Consider the following 21,464-nt stretch of genomic DNA (forward strand, 5'->3'; position numbering starts at 1 on the left):
CAAGGAGCTGTCCAAGATTCCATGGTTTGATCTTTTATTAATTAATTACTCCGTACCTATGAATTTGGGTCAACAGTAAAAGACAGAAATACGGATAAACAGCAGTACTATTGGTCACGAATTAATTCCAAAACCAAACAAAAATATTCCTTTTTTGGTTTTATTATTCTTCCCTTTTTTTTTTTAACTTGGTTGTCTGTTTTTAGCACACGATTAAGTGTCAGTTTGACTTAATTTATTTTAAGTAACTTACAAATTAAAATAAATTATAAGCTGTTTTAAATAAGCTAAATCAAACAGATTCAATTATTTTTTTGGATCTATTTTAAGCACAAAATTATTTTAAGTTGGCTAATCAAACACTAAACAACAACACCAACAACAACCCAGTGAAATACTAACACTAAAAAAAATTGAAAACAACTTATAAGCCAATCTAAACAGACTCTAAGACACAATTTTATAAGTAAGTATTATTAGACCACAAACACTATTGTTTTACGTTACACATACCACGTATTATAAGATTTAACTTTTAATATAGTAAGATTCGTGTTTTTTATTTAACGAAAAAAATTAGATGGAATGATCAGTTTTTGAATCAACGGACAAAATTTATGTCGATAAACAAATAATACATATATTAAAACAGTGCTATATAATTTATTTGTCATTGAACTAAATATTATTTTTTCCACCTTAACCTTCAATTCATATCTTTCACATTGTAAGGGTTCAAAGTGATTTGACGACTTTACACTATGATTAATACAAAGTTTGATGAATGCAATGCACTAAAAAGGAGTAGTGTACACTCAAATCCAACAGTATTTAGTACGACCTTCGTTACCAAATCCCCTAAAATTCTTGTTTAGTAGTTATGATAATTACGGTCATTACCAAAAAAGGAATTTTATTAAAACTTGAAGATGATATTGTTGATATTTCCTCCGTTCCAAAATGAGTGATGTTTAGCTTGGACATACCCTTTAAGAAATTACCAATTCTTAGAAAATAAGAAGTGCTAACTTACCCCTAGTCAAAGAAAAGCTAATTAATGATTTTTGGTTACATAAACAAGGATAACTTTGGAAAAATAAGATCAATTCCTTCTTGAAACTCTATCTTTTATTTTGAAACAAAATATAAAGACTAAAACATCACTTATTTTGAAACAAAGAGAGTACTAATATTTTAGGGGTCATTGGGTAGAGTGTGTATTAGATAGAATGTATAAGAATAATATTGGTACTAAATTTTAGTACATTGCAAAATTAAGTGTGGTAGTTATACCCCATATTGGTATTATTTTTATACATGATAAACAATGACATTAATAATATAAGTTACGGCAAGGGCATGCTTGAGTTGTTGGGAGGTTGGTCTTCCATGTGTGAGATGTGTGAGACCTGGGATCAAATCCAACCTTTGTCTGCTACTCAATCATGAGCTCGTCGCATGAGCCTTGTTTAGTGCAGCTATCACAGAGTGCTCATCTGAAAAATAGAGGTCATAAAGATTGTAGCCCTGTAGGTTATCCTGAGATTCCAAAAAATAAATAATATAGATTACTATTTTTATTCTAATATATTTTATTCATTATTATTATTATTATTATTATAATTATATATATCTTATTCATTTGACACAACAAACAAAATCATCAATAAAAAATAATATTAACATAATTAATTCCAAAATAACTACTTCAACACTATATCACAATATTATTAATACATGCTATTCATAGTATTATTTTTATAATGTCAACAATCTTTTGTGTTAAGCAATGTCTTTGTCATAATAGAGTTTGTTTACTTTTGTCAAAAGGTGCAAAAAATGATCATGAAAAGAATTTATCTCATCTCACTTCTTGGACCTCTAAAATGGCAAGCCTTTGTATGAAAAAACCAAAAGAATAAACTTTGGATCCTTTATAAATCAACTTTTCATTTTCACTAAGACCACTGTCCCCTCCTAATTGTCTTTTTACATTTCTGATTCTCACAGCTTTGCTATTTGTCAATCAGTCACAATGCGCATATTTTTTCAAACAGAAATTCCTCACTTTCAGTCCCATTTGCTCTTTTTATCCTGAATATGAATACCCTTTTGGAATCTTGGCTTAGCCACATTCTTTTCTTGCTCTCATGAGTGTTATTTCCAAAAAAGGTATTTGGGTTTATCTGGTTCTTGATTTCTGTTGTTTGGGGTTCTTCAATTCTTGGGTTATGGGTATTTCTTCTTTAATGTGTTAATGTATATTGTGACCTGCATTTCTGTAAAATTGCCGTTTTGGGTTTGTTTTTGTAAATCTGATGTACTTGTATCATAGATTTATCAGCTCATTGTAGTTATATATCTTGATTTTTTTTTTTGGAAATAAGGTGCATATGTATCTGTTTCTGTTCAGATCCAAATTTAGCTCTTTACCAAAATGACAATGTTTAAGCCCATTATGCTTGTTTGCCTCGTCGAGTTACAATAATATGTACATTTTTTTTATTCATAACCCAGTCATTAACACGTGATGTCGCTATTATAGAATTTAGATGCCAAAAAGTCTAAATCTTGGCTTCGTCTCTGATTTATTTATTTGTCGACTATACTGTGAACTTTGTCTGTCGCCAAGCTCCTTTTTGGTTTAAGTTGCTGTTAAATAGGTCTTCACTCATAGTTTAGCAATCTCTTTTCTCATTAAGGACAGAATGCCAGTTGGTGTAGATTTAAAGACCTATAACTTGATATGATTCGATACATTATTTGATGTTTTTCTTTTTCTGATTTAGGTTTGTGTTAATCAATGGAACCAGGTCCATTTTCCTTGGCAAAATCAAAGCTAGAAACATGATTTTATTTCTTCAGACCTTACTTGTTAGGTTGGTTAGAGTGTTGAATGTTTAAATATCTTACTGGAATAGATTCTACTTGAAAGTACCTAAAGTTTTCACTCCCTTTGCCTTCCTTTAAAGTCCACTTTACCATAATGAATGGAGAGATCTTTCAGGTACTGGATACACTTCTATTATTAGGGAAAATAAGAAAAGGAAAACAAAAGCAAATGTTTTGATCGAAGATGTAGTTTTAGTCCCCAGATTTAGATATGAATTCCATGTTGCCAACTATTCAAACTTATCTGAGGTGACATTCACAAACACCATAGAACTTAAATAAAGTCACATGTTTGCTCCATGCTGTCTTATTCTGATTAAAGAGTAAAACCAACTAATCTATGGAATGCAGGTTACCATATACATTTCTGTCTTAGCTTCTTTTACCATCCATTGCTAGATTTTGCTATGAAAGACGATGACATATTTCTTCCTCCTAATCATAAACCTTCTACTGAAAAATCGCCCCAAATAAGCCTTTCCCTAATCCTAAGAAGAATTGGCAATCCTTGGAAGTGTAATTCTAAGTAGACCTTCTTTTTGACATTGTAGATTCGAGTCTCTCTAGTCCATTCTTTTTGCACACAAGCCTGAGATATTTGTTGTCCAAATTCCTCTCCATTATCTCTCTCTTACACCAATGTTACAAGTTGTTGAATGCAATGTACTAATTGTACCCTCACCTGTGACCAGTATTGAAGTGCATAGATTGATCTGACCTATTTGATAATTAAGTTCAGATATCACTGCGTTTATGTTGCCAAAGAGCATAAATAAGACCACATCATTATCAATTAGGTGGTCTTTGGCACAATAAACCTTGTTTTTAACTCTGTCAGTTCCACAAACATCCCCCAAGCTCATCCTTTTAGAACCTTCAACAGATTTTCGGTCAACTTGCCCATCTACCTTTTCTACGTCTAGTTCAGAAGTTGAACCTGGTTCACTACCTTTTTCTTCTCAATCAAAATGATTTCTTTTTAGCCTTCTTCTATCCCAAGAATCATGAATGCAGGTATATTTTTGCTCAAAAAAGTTAAGAAGATATTCCCTCTGTCCCAATTCACGTGACACACTTTACTTTTTAGTCAATCCCAAATAGAATAAGACATTTTCTTATTTGGCAATTATTTCAGGACACTATCAGTATTTTACCCATGTTGGGTCCCACTTATTTAGCAAAAAGCCCACAACTATTTGAAATTTTATTTATTTTAAGGGTAGTTTTGGAACATATCAAAGTCTTTTCATATTTCTTGAACTCCATGCCTAGACAAACTACATCACATAAATTGGGACGGAGGGAGTATAAGATATGGACATATTTGTGTGTCAATTTTGTGGGATTGTGCATCCTATATTGGATGAATTTGGTGTAGTTGACACTTGACATTTGGTTTTCCTTGTTGCAGGTAGAAACTAGGTAGTGAAGCATTCCTAGTTTTTCCTTGAACATGAAATCAAAATTAAAGAATGGCTTGTGTTCTGTGGTCCCTCTTCATTTGCAAGGTGAATCCACAACACGTTTTTGCATGTTTCCCAAAGTGAAGTCAGCTTGTTGTAGTCCAGGCAACACACCTGTTTACCTTAATGTGTATGACTTGACACCCGTTAATGGCTATTTTTACTGGGCAGGCATAGGTGTCTTCCATACTGGGGTGCAAGGTGAGTGCACATTTAATTTTTGATGTATGTTTTTTGAGATCAAAACCTTATTTTGGCTAGGTTCTTGGACATTCATCTTGTTTGTTTAGAGCATCTACTTTATGTTAAGTTCTCGTTCGCCTAAAAATCCATCCTTGGCAAACTCATAATCTTAAATGGTTCTTAAAATTTAGAGCAACAACAAAAATATTTGTGATAATGACGAGTGAAGACAACAGAAGTGGTAGCTTACTGCAACTCTCTCTTGTCCACACGTATGTATCCCACTGATTACACACACTAATGATTAAGATAAACACGATGAAATAATGCATTGCAATTATAGTGATGATATTACAACAGAATTAAGTTATTGCATGTCATAGAGTATTTGAGTCAAAGATAAAACATGCTTCTTTCAGAAAAGGGGAAAACATGGTGCTCTATCGATGTTTTATGAAGGCAGGAATCTGTTCTTATCAAAAAAACTAAATAAGTAAATACATAGGGAGAATGCATCTAGCCACATGTTGTATAGCACTACAATGGAAAATCTGAGTATTACTTATCTGGGAAGTACATATCCAATTAGTCTACTTTTTTCCTTGAGATGATGTGACAAAAGTATCTTCTGGTACACATGTTTTCTCAAAATGTTCTTTATCAATAAAACATTAGTATATTTTTCAAATGCTTTCATCATGTTTGCAGTTCATGGTGTTGAATATGCTTTCGGAGCACATGACTATCCGACAAGTGGTGTCTTTGAGCTTGAACCTCGACAGTGCCCTGGCTTTAAATTTAGAAAGTCGGTGTTCATGGGAACAACATATCTGGATCCTATCCAGCTAAGAGAATTCATTGCGCGCCAATCAGCAAACTACAATGGTGACTCATATCATTTAATTGCTAAGAATTGTAATCATTTCTCAGATGATATCTGTTACAGGTTGACTGGGAAACGGATACCTAAATGGGTGAATCGGCTAGCACGAGTAGGTCTGTAATCTATCATCTGCACCATGTTTGTACTTCTTCTTAACTTCCAAACACTTAAATGCTTCAGAGTGCTAACACAAGCCTCTCTGACTGCTCCAACATGAAACTTCAATTGTCATTCGTTTAGCAAGCCTTTCTTTGTTTGTTTCATTTTTTTCTCTTTACTTATCTGCTATTGGGAAAGCTGAGTTATATGATGAATCAACTGTGAAGCTACATATGTCAGCCCACTTTCTTGGTTCCGTGGACATAAATTATAACTAAGTCATTGCTTTGGCAGAGACCATCTATATCTGTTTGTATCTTGTTTTTCCTCTCATTCTGCTTGTTGAACTGAAGTTGTAACTTTGAAAAGGAGCTAGAAAGTGAATTCTATTGATCTAGTCTTTATTACTTAATAAAACTGTATATTTCTTGTCTTCTAAAGTAAAAACAAACTTTTTTGGGGGGTATTCCCATAGGTTCATTGTGCAACTGCATTCTTCCAGAAGCCCTCAAAGCTTCCACGGTACAACATGGCACAACTGCACAAAACTATGACAGTGAGAAGAGGAAACTAAGAAGCTCTTTCAACTGTTTGTCTTCAATCTCAATGCGTCAAGGTGAGAGAGAAGTATCAATATCATCGCTGTTCTTGCACTCCCACTATAAAGGATGTCTGCCACCTTGGGAATCCAAAAAATCTAGAAGCAGGTCTTTGAAGGAAGGATAAGGTCTTTCTAATCCTCTATATGGAAATTTTATGTGAATACTGACTTCTCGGTCAGATAATCCATTTCTACGTGTAGCCATTCCGTGAGCTTGTTGAAATATTTACGGGGCTCTCATTTGACTACTGAATGGTGCTTGCTGGCTGAGATTCTTTTTGGCTTGCCTGTGGTGATTTGTGCATTTTCTGAGTTCAGATTCTGGTGTCACAAGTTCTGCTGTCCGGCTCAAATCTCTGCATCAGTATTTTGAGTCCCAGAATGTATTTGTTTGTTAATTCGCAGTCATTTTCTTGTTTGATATTTAAAACAGAGAGATTCTTGTTTCTCCTTTGGTAGAAATTTAATTTGAAGGATCATGAGCAATTTACAAACAATTTCTCAACCAAATTATGACAAATATACCAACACCACTTGCGCAAAATTGTGCTTATATCCTATCTAGTAAATTGACGTTACTGGTCTAATACTACACTGTTATATTGCAGTATACCAAGATTTGGTTGAATTTCTAAATGCATCTTCTAGCCAATCATGATAATTTTAGAATAAGAAAATTATGTGGAGCTCATGTTTATGTGCTGTGTACAGTAGATTCAACATGATTTCTGTCCTGATTATGTGCATAACGAGAGCTTAGTGAACTGACTTGTCCTTTCATTGCACAAAGCTTGCAACTACAGTTCCTATGCCCTGTATTATACAGCTATGAAGTTGAAGTGATTTCAATTATAAATTATGGCCGGCTAAAACAATTTGGCAGAACATGTGCCTTTATCATACTCCGAATGGACCAAAACCATTAGCTGTCTTCTTAAGTTCTAATAATCATATAGTATCAAAGGAAATCTTTTGACAACTTACAAACTTGATCTTAAACTAATAAAATATAGTTTCTCTGACTGCAGTGGATCTTCTAAATAGATAACAAAAATCTATATATTAAGGAATGTTTAACTGATATATTGATAATAAGAAGGTCAAAAATATTGTTTCATCTACAATACAAAATATTTTGATTGTACCATTTTTATACTTTAGGGTCATATATATATATCTCAGTTGTTAGTAAAAATCGTCTTGTATTTTGCTAAGGAACGTATTTAATATTATTTCATACAGTAAAGAGAAAAGTAAGGTAGTCATATGTCATAATCAAAGATGAATAGTACTATCAACTATATAAGGAATTTGTCACTAGAGAGTATAACTCTGTCAGAATCATTTGAATCGTGGAGTCCACTTTGAGGTTGGCAGCAAATCAAAACTTGCCAGCGAAGTTTCTAGTAGAAAGTTCCAAAAACAGTTGAGGACTTCTGGTCAACTCTGCTTGTGGTAACCCAAGAATCAAGATAATCTAAAATAGCTAAAGGTCCCTATTAAATTTTCAACCTATTTGGAAAAAGTCCCACTTAGAGAAAAAGCTGATAACTTTGAGGCAAAGGGTTTTGATAATCTTGAATTTCTTGATTAAATTCAGCTTTATGGGTAAAGGAGGGGGTTGTATGCCAAGCAAGAACAAGTTTCGTATAAATGAATCAGCAGAAAGACCAGTGAATCAAACTGATGTAACAGGGCCAGAATCAGAAGGGTCCAAGAAGTTGAGAATATTCATTGTGTTTTATTCAATGTATGGACATATTGAAAGATTAGCTACAAGGATGAAAAAAGGGGTTGATGGGATTGAAGGTGTAGAAGGGGTTCTGTATATGGTTCCTGAAACTTTGGCACCAGATGTTTTGGAACAAATGAAAGTCCCCCCAAAAAATGATGAGATTCCAATGATATCTGTGGATGCGTTGGTGGAGGCTGATGGATTCTTGTTTGGATTTCCTACAAGATATGGATGTATGGCAGCTCAGATGAAGGCATTTTTTGACTCGACGGGGAAGTTGTGGAGAGAACAGAAGCTTGCTGGATTGCCTGCAGGGTTCTTTGTGAGTACTGGTACACAAGGAGGTGGGCAGGAGACCACTGCGTAAGTCTTTCTGTCATCCATTTACTTGTGTTTATACTATTAATTGTTTCTTTTAGGTCATCAATGATGTCTGATCACTGTGTGAGAGCTAATTGCAATGTTAATGCATTTGGACCATGACTAAGGTGTATGTGACATATATGTAAACCAAAAAAGAGGAGAGTAACATGACAAAGTTGTACTTAGCAAATTGATAGATACCCTTCAGATAATTGCTTCACCTAGTTGTAGTTGCCAATGAGGAGACAGAAGAAATGGAGAACACTAGCAGAATCTAGGTCCACTGATGAGAGTGCATACTAGTGACTAGTCTGAAAAGTCATTTCACCAGCCCTACAAAAATTGTATGTAGTTCTGCATAGCATCCAAAGGATTGCCTTCAACTGGTAATCCGTTTAACTGGTACTGATAAAGTTAAGAAATCCCATCATCTCATCTTTGAGGAAGAAGGCTCTAAGTACTGTTTCTGATTGATCTTCCAACAATTAAAATACTTCAAAAATATTGATCTTCCAACAGGTCTAAGGGACTTAAGTATCTTGCAGTCAGATTTTTCTGTAGTAGGTAATTAAGGCATCAAGAATACTTACCGATTGTTAGTATTGAATATCAATTAGCAAACCGGTTGACTGCTATGGTAACTATCCATTACAGTGACAGATCTGTAGCTGTAGCCACTACTGCATTGGTGCATCATGTACTGTTGTTCCGACAATATTTAGTCAGAAGTCATTTCAGAGGTATATTGATCAAATATTTCTGTTACGACTGTAGTACCTCCCTTGGGATAATAGGTCTCTTGGATAATTTATTATTTGCAGATGATAACAGTATACAATTTCGGTGTTCATATGCATGCAAACATAAGACCATAGTGGTAATGTTTTATATTATTTACAAACAAATTTACTTCAATCTTGAAAATTATTATTCTTCAAGGAAAAAAAGCCTGTCTATAATTCCTATCGGAATCATGCTTATAGAAGCATAACTATCATTTGATAATTGTGGCTTCGTTGCTGGTTTTGCAACCTTGGGAAGTCATGATGCTAGTGAAGACATGAGTTTAAACTTCAGAGAGGGAAGTCACATGCTGATCCTCTCCATTTTGTTCTTTTTCTTGTCTTTTTTACTTTTTCCTGGTCGAATGGAACGTACACAAATAAAGCCTCATGGTTAAAGAGGATTTGTACAGTCTGGATTGAGGCATGGCTGATTGATTCTCTCTTCCAATGACTACTGGTTGATTGGTTTTCTCAATTTAGTGTAGAAGGATGATTGCAGGATCTATGTATGAATTGGATGGTGATTAGTTATTTTACGAAACTGGATTGCTCGTATATGTTGTCGTAGAATCCTTAAACAGGATATTTTCTCCACAGGTTAACATAGTCTATGCTGTGCTCTTATGCAATCTCTATATCCTTTTCTTCTGTTCTCTTTTCTTCTTTCTGATGATCCACTTATATCCCTCTTCCAATATTAATCATGCAACCAATTGAGAGACAAAGCTTGGTCAACGACAATCTGCTAATGAAATCCAATGAACCATATTTCATTTTTCGTATTGCAGCTGGACAGCAGTCACTCAATTAGCTCACCATGGGATGCTCTATGTTCCAATAGGATACACTTTTGGAGCAGGAATGTTTAGAATGGATTCAATAAGAGGAGGTTCTCCATATGGAGCAGGAACTTTCTCTGGAGATGGTAGCAGGGAACCTACTGAACCAGAGTTGGCGCTGGCCGAGCACCAGGGCAAGTACATGGCAATGACAGTTAAAAGATTGGCTCAGCACTCTTCCTTACCAGAGGATAATGCCAGCTGCTGACGCTTGAAAAATGTCCAAATTTACTGTCTTAATTTTATCTTTTGTTATATTTTGGGGCCATTCATATCTTTGTCATTAGCAAATCAGTCTTGTATTTGCCTTTGCCTTTAACAAAACTCCAAAGTGAACCAGATGATATCCACAGGTCAAAATACTTCAGGAAAAAGGTTCAGATTTATCCCGCTACTTTTCACTATAGTTTAAAATTACCTTCCATTATACTTCATGTTGGAGTTTTGTAAGGGTCGAGAGCGGCAAGGGTGTGGATGCCAACACATTAGTAAACTTAAGATCCTTAGTAAAGTAGAATTGTAATTTTACCCTTTTTGCTTCAGAAACACTAATTTTGTGTCCATTCCCAAAAACATTTCCTAAATAGAATGTATCAAAATCTGTGTGTCCTTAGAGGGTCATTTTTTTTTTCCATTTATTTATTTGATCTTTAGATCCTACAATGGTACTGTAAATAATAAATTACTATTTGTGTTTCATTTGTCAAAATGTTTTGTCCTCTCTTGTTTTGAAGCGGACAGCAAAATCTTGGTGTTCCGAGATAATAGAGGGTCTTAGATGAGCTTTCTTTCAAAATTTTGATATTAAAAATACTTTTTTATTGACTTGAGAAGACAAATGTAACTTTTAAGTTTGAGAATTAGCTCCAAATCAAGATCATGAAGAAAACACATTAACTTCACTTATTAAAACATTGATTTCAAGTGCTAATAATTAAATTTAAAATTTAAAATGTGAATATATTTAATATATATTTTTTCTAATAAAAACACAATGTTTGAGCAAAAGCTATTAAATTAAGCCAAATTTGTATCTAAACTTTTATATCCACCCTTATGGTAACACATATCACTCAATATTTTTTTAACTGTGCTAAAGCCACCAAACTACTTTTTATAACAAAAAACCCACTTAACTTTGCATAAATATTACCAAAATTATTGAACAATTTTATTTAGTTAAAAAGTCACACAAATTTGCCTAACTATGAGAGAATTAGTGTTATGATTAATATCATGTCTCTTTTGTTTCATCCTTTGTGACATTTTAATGAGAACAAGACAAGTGAAGCAAAATTAAGATAAACTAATCATGTGAAAAGAAGATGTACTAATAGTCTGGTGTATAGGTGTGAGAGGTTGAGTATAGTACTTTTAAGGAGATATAAATGTAGGTCAAAGAAATTTTGGAGAAAAATGATTAGACAAGATACGGATCACTTGTAGCTTATCGATAACATAACTCTAGATAGAAAAATATGGAGGTTTAAAATTAGGATAGTATGTTAGTCGGTCGAGCATAGTCTAATTTCATTTTAATAGCATCTTTACTACCCTCTTATTATGTTATTTTTCAATTATAGTATTACCTGTTATTTTCTTTGCAATTATCATATTATTTATCATTATTATTACTCTGTTCTTCTTTATTTTCAACATGATATCTTTACTATTATATTTGCTTTATATACTTTTTTTTTAGTCGATAAGCTATCAAAAACAAATTTTCTACTTTCATAAGGTAAGAAGGATAAGATTGTATTATAATAGAAAAGTGGAGTGACCTTTTCATTAAAAAAAAATAGTTTCGTGACTTTGGTGCAATAAAGTGGAAATTGAGTGATTAACCATAATTAATTGGATGAAATTACCTTTTGTTTTACCTGAAGTGTAAACTTGTTATCGCTGAACGAAGACTGAAAAACTCTCGTCAACTCTGTAGTGTAGTGAAGGGATCTTTAAGGTTCAAATCTCGCTAAACCCTAGTGTCTTTCGAGCATTTTCAACATGTCTCGAGCACAAGCTTTGCTCACCCTCATCACTTTCCTTCTCATCGCTATTCTTTGCAGTGCATTTTCCCCTGAAAACCCAACAGATCGGAAAATCTTGGTTTTGCTCGATGATTTATCCATCAAATCTTCACATTCTCTCTACTTCCAATCTCTCCAAACCCGAGGTTTCGATCTTGATTTCAAACTCGCCGATGATCCCAAGATCGCTTTACAAAGATACGGCCAGTATTTATATGACGCTTTAATTCTCTTCTCACCTACCATTGATAGTAAGTATCCATGCCAGATTTCAATTATTATTGTGTTCACAGCCAGATTCGGATAGATCTGAGCTGAGTGCAGTGGTTTCCGGTGAACCCGCTGCGAAGGGAAATGGGTTAATTTTTTTGGTGTTCATCAGGTGTTTTAGGGAGATTAATTTCGTTCTTTTCCCTTTTTCAGGTTTAGGTGGATCTCTTAATGCTGCAGCTATTCTGGACTTTGTTGATTCTGGCCATGATTTGATCCTTGCGGCTGATGCATCTGCATCTGATCTAATTAGAGAGATTGCCACTGAGTGTGGGGTTGATTTTGATGAGGTATCGGAATACGTTTCTGTTACTTACATCTTTATTCAATCAATTCCCTAACTATAGTGGTAATCTGTATCGATTGCCCAGTTTGGTCCATTTCATGCTAAAAATATTTGTGTTTGAAGTGAATGATCCATATTGTATGCATAGACCCTTTGCTTTAACATTTCACTGTGGTGAAGTGAATTTGATGGGATTCACCATTGGCGGATGCCTGGTGAGATTGCTAATTGGGTCAATGTTCTAAATACAAATGATGAGCATAAATTTTTGATTTTCTAAACCCTACATGTAGTCAGTCACTTTCATTCTTATGGGTAAGTGCATCCTTGTGATAAGTGTACTCATACTCCTCTAAAGTTAAGCATGATATGCTGACTCATGTTTTTCTACTCTTTATGTTTTACATAATAGGATCAGACAGCTATGGTCATTGATCATACAAGCTTTGCAGTTTCTGATACAGAAGGGGACCATACGTTAATTGCTGGTGATAGTTTCATTCAATCTGATGTAATCTTGGGCAGAGAAAAGATCAAGGTAAGGCACTATATTTCTTCTATAATAATCATGATCGTTGAGTTTACTCATCTTACGTAATCAGGGAATCTATAAAATATTAGTTCATAAGTGTGGCCCCCATTCTCATTTTGGGGAGAAATTCTGTTAACAAGAGAGAACGAAAATAGACTTTAGAACCCAGTTCACATACCACTTTAAAGGACTGATGGCCCAACTGTAGGAACATACCACATGCCCAAGTGGGTAAGAGCCAACATCAAGGTGTCAAACCATCCAAACAATGTGAGCTCTTAAGAGGATGCTTTATCTATAATTTAACTGGAATGGTTTGAATGAGCTTGTTGTAATCGTCTTTCTCTTAAGATAGAAAGAAATAATTAGCAGTTTGTCTTTCTAGAGCTATCTCCTCAAAAAAGGGGATTTTTTCCCACTTATTTGTCAATGTATTCTGTTGATGCCTTCGTAGAAATACTGATATACATGAAGAAAATTTAGAGATCAATTGAATTGCCCCATTAAGAGAACGGCGGAACTTCTCACAACATGTAGCAATGTTTGTTTCCATTGAAAAAGAGCAGATGTTTCTTTCCTCCTAACATGGGTAACTATCCATTCAGTTTTTGCTTTCAACCTCCCATTTTGGAATCGTATCTACACGAATAAGCTGTGAAAACTCTATAAAGCTGATACATTCAACCAACCACTGTCATTTCACTCTATAATTTGCAATTGTTGGTCTTGTTCTTTTAGTTCATTTGGCATTTGTGTGTTTGCCATGTTTGTTGGATATTATCCTGGCAATTGTTTGTTGTAGCTTATATATATGCTAATCCACATAGGATAGTCATTGAAATAGTGACTTAAATTGCATAAAGTACTACAATTTGAGTATTCTTTAGCTGTATACCACTCTCAGTTCAGTCGATTATTCTTGAACAAGAATGCTCTATAATAAAGGAGCAGATTTTTATTCATGCTGTAGAGTGCTTAACCACATGGATAAACTCATTCTAGACCTTCAATTAGGGATACAAGTCTAAAATTCTTCAGGGAAGTTCTGAGGAAGGATTTGGAACCAGATCATTATTAGTACACATAGAAGAAAAGGTTCTTTGTTGATCTGTCTATGGGATAGGGATGGGGAAGGGAGGAAACTAATAATGACCTATGATCTTGAGTAACCGATATGGTGAACACGATCAATAAGTATTCAATAGATTCCTCATGCTCATTGTAAGCTCTAAGTACCATCTTCCTGCATTAAAGGTGTAAGATATAGGTACAGTGTTGGAAATATGCTCCGATACTTTCTCACTAATTTTACGCCCTATAGATTTGATAGATTGCTTAGACCGTTCATCATTGGAGCAAGATTGCTCTATCAATGACTTATTGTGCATTCTTTCTGAGGTAGCTGCTTTTGTAAATAATGCAAGGATTGTCATGTATCTTTTTTTAGAAGGTAAATAATTTGATTAATAATAGGAAACTCTCATTGCAAGGTGAAGAATTTGATTAATACGGGAGATTTTCCCATTATCTCTTATAAAAGAATAATAGGAAAACCTCCCACAAACCAACAGTTTACCAAAAAGAAGAGAATCTATAACATAGTATAATTCACTGTGAACTAAGTTGCTTGGACTCGGGTACAGGTGTCCGAGACGGATGCGTTCTCGGATTCAGCAAAATCTAGATTCAGGGATGCAAATTCGAGTATGGATACGGGTGCGGGGATTCGGCTAAAAATATTCAACATTATAAAAATATAGTTATAAAGATATTCTAAATTATCAAAAAAGTTGACATGCTACTAATTAATTTAAAAATTATCACTCATTTTATAAGAAAAAAATATTGATAAATAGCATAACCTAGATATTTACATAAAATTTGATTATTTGCGGTAAACATGGTACAATTTGTAATTAAAGTAATTTGTTTGTCTCTTTCTTCTTCCAAGAAATTTGTCCTCTCTTTCTTCTTCCAAGAACCCTTTTTCACTTCTCTCTAGTCTCTATTTCTTTTCCCAAGACAATTTATAAATAAAGTAACTTGTTTGTCTATTTCTTCTTCCAAGAAATCTGTCCTCCCTTTCTTCTTTCCTGAAACCTCTTTCACTCTTCTATAGTCTCTGCAACTTCTATTAGCTATTTATTTATCAGCTTCGTCGGAGAAAAAATTGTTCTTGACTCTGGTCAAAGTATCCGGATGGGGTTGACCGAATCTGAGACGCACCCCGCACTGCACCCGCACCAGTGTCGTGTCGAGATGGGTTCGGCGGCAAAAACGAAGAGTCCGTGCAACATAGACTGTGAATGACACCAAATCTTCTATATAAACTAGAACCTCATGGGTGAACCTAAGAGAATCTAAATTTGAGAGGCTATCCCAAATGTATGTTGTTGTTCTCTATCCCTCGAAAGCTATCATATTTCTTTCTTTCAACAGGATCAACATTAGTGCTAATGAGGCAAATTCTCAACTGTCAGGATTCCTTTCCCCTGCCACACCTTTCATGGTTCCCTGGGACAGTCTCCTGTATCTTATCATGTGTGTCAAATAGGAGTCAGAATCTAACCTGAGGTGCCAAATTAGACCAATGGAACTTTGTCTACTCTTGCCATATTTAAAGCTAATAACAAATGCTTCTGAATTTATCTTCAATAATTTTCATTTTCTTATGTTGATTAATAACCTTGTCATTAAATCAAATGCACTATATTTATTGACTATATATTTAACCTCAAGTTTTCAATTAAAATTAGTTCATGAATCATGACAAGGAAGGTAAATCATGATGTTGGAAAAAAGAGCATGCAATAATGGCATTATAAGGTCGCAATGGAATAGATCAAGCAAGTTTGAATTGATGCAATAAGGAACCTATTTGGCCAAAACCCTCATAGAACTAAATGGAACTAATTGAGTTTATGGACCAGTAAAATTCTATCACTTCTGCAGTATACTTCTTAACATTGTGAAATAATACGTTTGTTGCTAATATTTAATACAATGTGCATTTCTTGGGGTGGTCATACTTGAACTTGTTATGTTTTATAAGCTCCTAACATAGACCTTTTGAGTTTTACAATGTGCATTTTTGAGGCATTTATGGTGTTATTTTGATAGTGTCAGAAACTTTGTATGTACAAACTTCCCCAGTTTCCTTTTTCATTTTTTACACTGGGCATGTGATTGTGTATCGGATGATACAGCTCTTGAGTCCTGCTGTGATGGAGCAGCATGTTTCTAATACATATTTCTGCTAAATAAATCCAGGCTCCTGTACTCTTCAAGGGGATTGGTCACTCTGTAAATCCGGCTAATAGCTTGGTAAGTTTCTGCAAGTTCTTTATTTCTGGACATACATGTATGGGAAGTACATTCTGTATTGTTATTTAATGTCAAAGGGTGCATCCATCATGCTTTCAGGTGCTGAAAGTTCTCTCAGCTTCTCCTTCGGCGTATTCAGCTAATCCTAAATCCAAATTATCAACTCCACCAACACTAACTGGATCTGCAATTGGTCTTGTTTCAGTTGTGCAGGTGGTTCATCCAATATGTGACTCATTTATATTCCTAATCATGATCTTTAATTTCTACCTGTTCAGTCACTTAAGTCTTGTACTTCTCTCTGTTCATTCAGATTATTGACCTTGAACCTCAAAAGTTTTTCAAAGGGTGCTGTTTAGCTTTTTAAGATAATGAAGTCATGCAGGGATGTTTGCATAGAAGTTTAGCAGAAAAAGAATCATAATTTACTTTTTTAAAGAATAAAAGAAAAAGGGAAATGGTAAGGTGTAGGCAGAAACAGCCTCTCTACCTCCACGAGGTAGGGGTAAAGTGTACACTATACACTCTCCGGACCCCATCTATGTGCTTACACTGGGTATATTGTTATTGTTGGAAAGGTGTAGGCAATATGTGTTGGACCTTTTGCAGCAGCTAGATATCATTTAGATGAAATTTATTTGATCTGGTCAGTATGGTGATGAAGTACCGTGGCAATTTTCATATGTAAAAACTGCATACTTTGTTGACAAACCTTGCCTCATAATGCTACCCCCGGCCCATCTCCATCCTTCCTTTTGTAGCTGAACAATTAAATGATGTTTAAAATAAGATCAACAGCAGGCCGAAAAAAAGTCAATGACAATTGTTTCCAATTGCAGGCAAGAAATAATGCTCGAGTTCTTATATCTGGCTCCTTGAGCATGTTTAGCAATCGGTAAGTAATTTTTGAGACTTTGGGTGGAGTAATGTCTAATCTGAATTGCTCGAATTGACAAACCTTTTTCTCATGTGCAGATTCTTCAGATCTGGGCTGCAAAAGGCTGGAAGCACAATCAAGTAAGCATTCATAGATACTCTTTACTTCTGTTTGTTTGACATGATAGTACCTTGAGTGTGGTGTGTGGAAGCCTCAGCATGAATTGACTTGGAAGATGAAAAAGAAAACAAAAATTAAAAGCTTTGGTATTGGTTGAACTTCTCTAAGACTTCATGTTCTAGTAGAAGCAGGTGCTAAGAACATCATTGATATGTCAGTAATGTATCCATCATCTGGGAAAAGGTTTCTCAACTAATGGTATCCTGATATGGACCTGTATTTTCTGTGTGACTACCAGAAAGAGGTCCACTAACAAAAAATATTTGTTGGATGTTGGGAGTTCCTTCGTTGTTGTAATAACTAATAAGAACAATTACTAGAGTGTATTGTAAGGTTTTCTACTTGGTATACTCTTCTTGTATACAGGCATGTCTTTTGCCCCTTTTTAATGAAATTTATACTTGATTCAAAAAACAATAACTAGAATGTACTTGCTGTAGAGTTAGTTTTAGTTAATTTTTGGTAGAGGCTCTCGTAAGCATTTGGTTCACCTTGCTTTTTAGATCACATAGAGTTTGCATGAGATTCATGAAGTATTTAGCCACCTGAATCATGTCAGCATTTGATCTTGTTGAATAGAATCTTTTTTCTTTTTTTTTTTTCAATTTCAAAAAAAGCGTTTGGGTAGCTTTAGAGTTAGTCTAACTCTATCTGGCTAATTGAAGTGACGAGCTTCATGGTTTCACAACCGAATTGAAGCACATGACACTATTTCCCTCTCTATTCTACCATTTGTTTCCTTTATTTCTCTGCATTGTTGTGCCATCGACTTCATTTGTAATTTAATCTACAAGCTTCACTTGTAATATTTGATCGAATTGAACTCAAAATAAGATTGAATGGAAACTTAAAATTTCCCCTGATTGTTGTATGAAGTATAATAGAAAGGAAAACCATTTATCAAACAGTGAAAAAGTCCAAATTTGCCAGAAATAATATTTTTGAGTCAAATGTGTTCTAGCACCCGGATTTTTTTTGAAGTTCTTAAAGACCATTAAGAAGTTTGACTCGTGCTAACAACATCGATTTATGTGTGAACGAGGGCTAATAATACGAAGGATATTATTTGACACAAAAATATATGTGGGGGACATGGTTTGGAAGTGTCAAAACAAGACTGTGGAAGTGGGGTTAACACAAGTTTATGCGGACATGTGGAAGTGGGGTTATTCCAAGTTTATGCACCGGACCATTATGCGGATCCGCACAATTTTAGTTTTAATAGTATGTGTAATTTCATGTGATTTGATTTCTTTTCTCAATTTCTTTGTTTTCACTTAATGCTACTAGAGAAGCAATATCTTGAAGCTAATTGTGCCTCTTCCTGTCCCCTTTTATTTAGTATGGTTTATGCTTTCTGACTTGATTGACCATAAATTTATCCCATGATCACAGCCATGAGAGATCTGGTAATGAGCAGTTTGTGACTGAAATTAGCAAGTGGGTCTTCCATGAAAGAGGTCATCTCAAGGTGCAGTATCAGATATAATTTCTTAATTCATATCCACTCGCTTTATTTTAATATTTTACTTTGGGCATTCTTGTAGTTATAAAAGAAATGCACTTCAATTGGCTGCATTTCACTATCCATATTTGCTGTTCTCAATATGTGAATTGGGAATTTATTTCTATACACTTTCATATATAGGCTGTGAATGTAAGACATCACAAAGTTGGGGAGGCAGATGAACCTTCTATATACAGAATCAATGATGATCTGGTACTACTACACTGCAAGTTTGTTATAGCTTGTCAATCTTATATTATGTATACTTAATGGTTTTGGATGTGTACTGAAACTGAAATTTTGATCAAAGGAATATTCCCTTGAGATTTATGAATGGTCTGGAACAAGTTGGGAACCTTATGTTGCAGATGATGTTCAAGTTCAGTTTTACATGATGAGCCCCTACGTTCTGAAAACCATGTCAACCGATCAGAAGGTACTCTTAAGTGCTCCAGAATTAACTTATGGTAGGAATTGTTCATCACTTGGATTAATATTTATAATTTCATTTCCTACAGGGTGTCTATTATACATCATTCAAGGTTCCAGATGTTTATGGAGTATTCCAGTTTAAGGTTGAGTACGAGAAATTAGGAGTCACAAGTTTGAGCCTTGCAAAACAGGTATGTTCTTTCGAAATCTACAGGCACCATCTCTTATGGAGGCATCTATAACTTTAAATATATTTAGTTCATATTGCAAGCTGGTTAATTGCTTGAAGAGGTAGGTTGCGGTCGTTATCTATTGTTTTATAGATTTTGCAGTCAAGAGTTAATATATATTTTCATGTTTTACACATTCTGGATACAGTTTATCTAGGACTTTTGCTTTCCCACTTATTTGGTGAGTGAATTACTAAAGTGCTCTTATAACTACAACACCATACATAACTTCTAATACTATTTAGAATACACACTAGTCTGCTGCCATTTACTGAAATGTATATGTAGAAGCAGGACACACCTTATTATGAAAACATTCTTTTTTTCTTTCTTTTTTAGGTTATCACGAAAGTATCTGTATATCTGCACTTTTCCTTGTTTTATCATTTTTTTGTTTGCTCTAGTTCCCTGACATTGTTGGGTGAAAGCAGTGAATATAGTTGTTGTTCCTCAGTGCCGTGCTGTTCATAAAAATACTCGTTTAAGAGATAGATTTATGAAAGCCCTAGACGCTTGTGCTCTCCATATTACTTTACCTTTTTTTAAAAAAATAATAATTATGGTTTCACCTGATATTGCTTTAGCTTTGAAGTGCAAGAAAACGACTTTTGCATTTAATTGGTCTTAGCTATGTCATCTTCTGAAATTCAATGATGAATAATATAATAAAAGGAGGTGGTTGGCAACAACTTTTATAGCTCTTTGCATTAATGCCTTGGGGAAATCTTTTTACTTGCAGATTCCTGTTCGACCCTTCAGACATAATGAATATGAGAGATTTATAACAGCTGCTTTTCCTTATTATGGAGCATCCTTCTCTATGGTACTTCTCTCCCCCACTCTTTCTCTCTCTCTCTCTCTTTGTTACGCATTACAATTAATTTACCATCAGCATATTTTTAATGTTTAATATTTAGTTCCAATCTCTGCTTTTCTGTTTCGACAAATTCCTCCTCGAGTTGCCGAGACCTAGAGAGTATAAGGAGTCATGTTAAATGATTTTATGAGGGCATTTATTAACTATAACACCTATAAGGTACAGATGCGGTGGTAAATTCAACATAATTATCTCGGGAAATTGAGTAGCCAGAAAATTTCATGCTATAGGTTTCCTATTGTGAAAGTATCTCTTGAGGAGTCTTAGATTTACAAATTAATTTTACAAGATTTTATTTGGAAACCTAGAAAACAAAAGATTTTTAAATATGCACTATCTGTTAAGTATTTGTTGGAGGCTCCTCTTAAAATGTTAAGAGTTGGAAGAGGGGGGAGCCAATGAAACATACACGCAATAAGATGACAACATTTTGTCTTGTGATTTGTTGGATTATTTTGTACCTCTTTTCTAGCTTGGGATATTTAAAAGCGAGTGTTATTTAAGATATATTTTGGTTGTTGTTCATCCACAAGAATATTTTGTATGATTCTATTTTGTTTGTTTGATAGATGGGTGGTTTCTTCCTCTTCTCCTTGGTATATCTGTACCACAAGTAGTAGCTGGAATTATGAAGAATCAAGGGCAGATTTTATATTTGATGGTCTAACTTCTAAAGTTAGAAAATAGAGGATGTAGTGTTTCTTGGAACGGATAAAGGTAGTTTGTTTAGCAACAATGGATTATTGGGAACTTGTATTTGAAATTACATCCACTGATAATTTTATGCATACAATTCCCAAGGAGTTTTTGGTCTTGGCATGTTGTTCCCATTTCTTTCATTTTTATTACCCATCATACTTTTGGGATAATTTTGCAAAGATTATCGCAGTGAAAGTACAATATTATACCCCCTGTGATCTCACAAGTAGGATTGATGGAGGGTAGAGTGTACATAGTATTGCTCTTATCTTGTGAAGGTAAAAAGATTGTTTTTGATAGATTCTATGTTGTAAAGCTATTATTGCAATAAAAGTAATTTTTCTATCTATAAATTTTCTCTCCGCTTCATGTTCTAT

General features: G+C 34.4%; 3 protein-coding genes across 4 annotated transcripts; all 3 read left to right on the forward strand.

The window, feature by feature from the left end:
* The first annotated feature begins 1,854 nt into the window (after positions 1 to 1,854).
* LOC129885465 (deSI-like protein At4g17486) lies at positions 1,855 to 6,660 on the forward strand. 2 transcript variants are annotated; one of them, XM_055959746.1, is made up of 5 exons: positions 1,855 to 2,172; positions 4,304 to 4,400; positions 4,527 to 4,556; positions 5,247 to 5,534; positions 5,996 to 6,660. In XM_055959746.1, the coding sequence occupies exons 2-5, from the start codon at positions 4,346 to 4,348 to the stop codon at positions 6,244 to 6,246; spliced, it is 624 nt and encodes a 207-aa protein (XP_055815721.1). In that variant the 5' UTR covers positions 1,855 to 2,172; positions 4,304 to 4,345; the 3' UTR covers positions 6,247 to 6,660. The 2 variants fall into 2 exon arrangements, with proteins under 2 accessions (XP_055815721.1, XP_055815720.1); XM_055959745.1 differs by having other exon boundaries at positions 4,304 to 4,556.
* Positions 6,661 to 7,479: 819 nt separating this feature from the next.
* LOC129885466 (probable NAD(P)H dehydrogenase (quinone) FQR1-like 2) lies at positions 7,480 to 10,464 on the forward strand. The gene is made up of 2 exons (XM_055959747.1): positions 7,480 to 8,219; positions 9,793 to 10,464. The coding sequence occupies exons 1-2, from the start codon at positions 7,726 to 7,728 to the stop codon at positions 10,049 to 10,051; spliced, it is 753 nt and encodes a 250-aa protein (XP_055815722.1). The 5' UTR covers positions 7,480 to 7,725; the 3' UTR covers positions 10,052 to 10,464.
* Positions 10,465 to 11,713: 1,249 nt separating this feature from the next.
* On the forward strand, positions 11,714 to 21,202 carry LOC129885467 (dolichyl-diphosphooligosaccharide--protein glycosyltransferase 48 kDa subunit). Its single transcript, XM_055959748.1, has 13 exons — positions 11,714 to 12,124; positions 12,297 to 12,433; positions 12,842 to 12,967; positions 16,232 to 16,285; positions 16,385 to 16,498; positions 17,125 to 17,180; positions 17,261 to 17,302; positions 18,738 to 18,813; positions 18,991 to 19,062; positions 19,160 to 19,285; positions 19,368 to 19,472; positions 20,251 to 20,334; positions 20,958 to 21,202. Exons 1-13 carry the CDS (start codon positions 11,851 to 11,853, stop codon positions 21,003 to 21,005), a joined length of 1,314 nt encoding a protein of 437 aa, XP_055815723.1. The 5' UTR covers positions 11,714 to 11,850; the 3' UTR covers positions 21,006 to 21,202.
* Positions 21,203 to 21,464: the final 262 nt, after the last annotated feature.

Source organism: Solanum dulcamara, chromosome 4, assembly GCF_947179165.1.
Source record: "Solanum dulcamara chromosome 4, daSolDulc1.2, whole genome shotgun sequence".
NCBI lineage: Eukaryota > Viridiplantae > Streptophyta > Magnoliopsida > Solanales > Solanaceae > Solanum > Solanum dulcamara.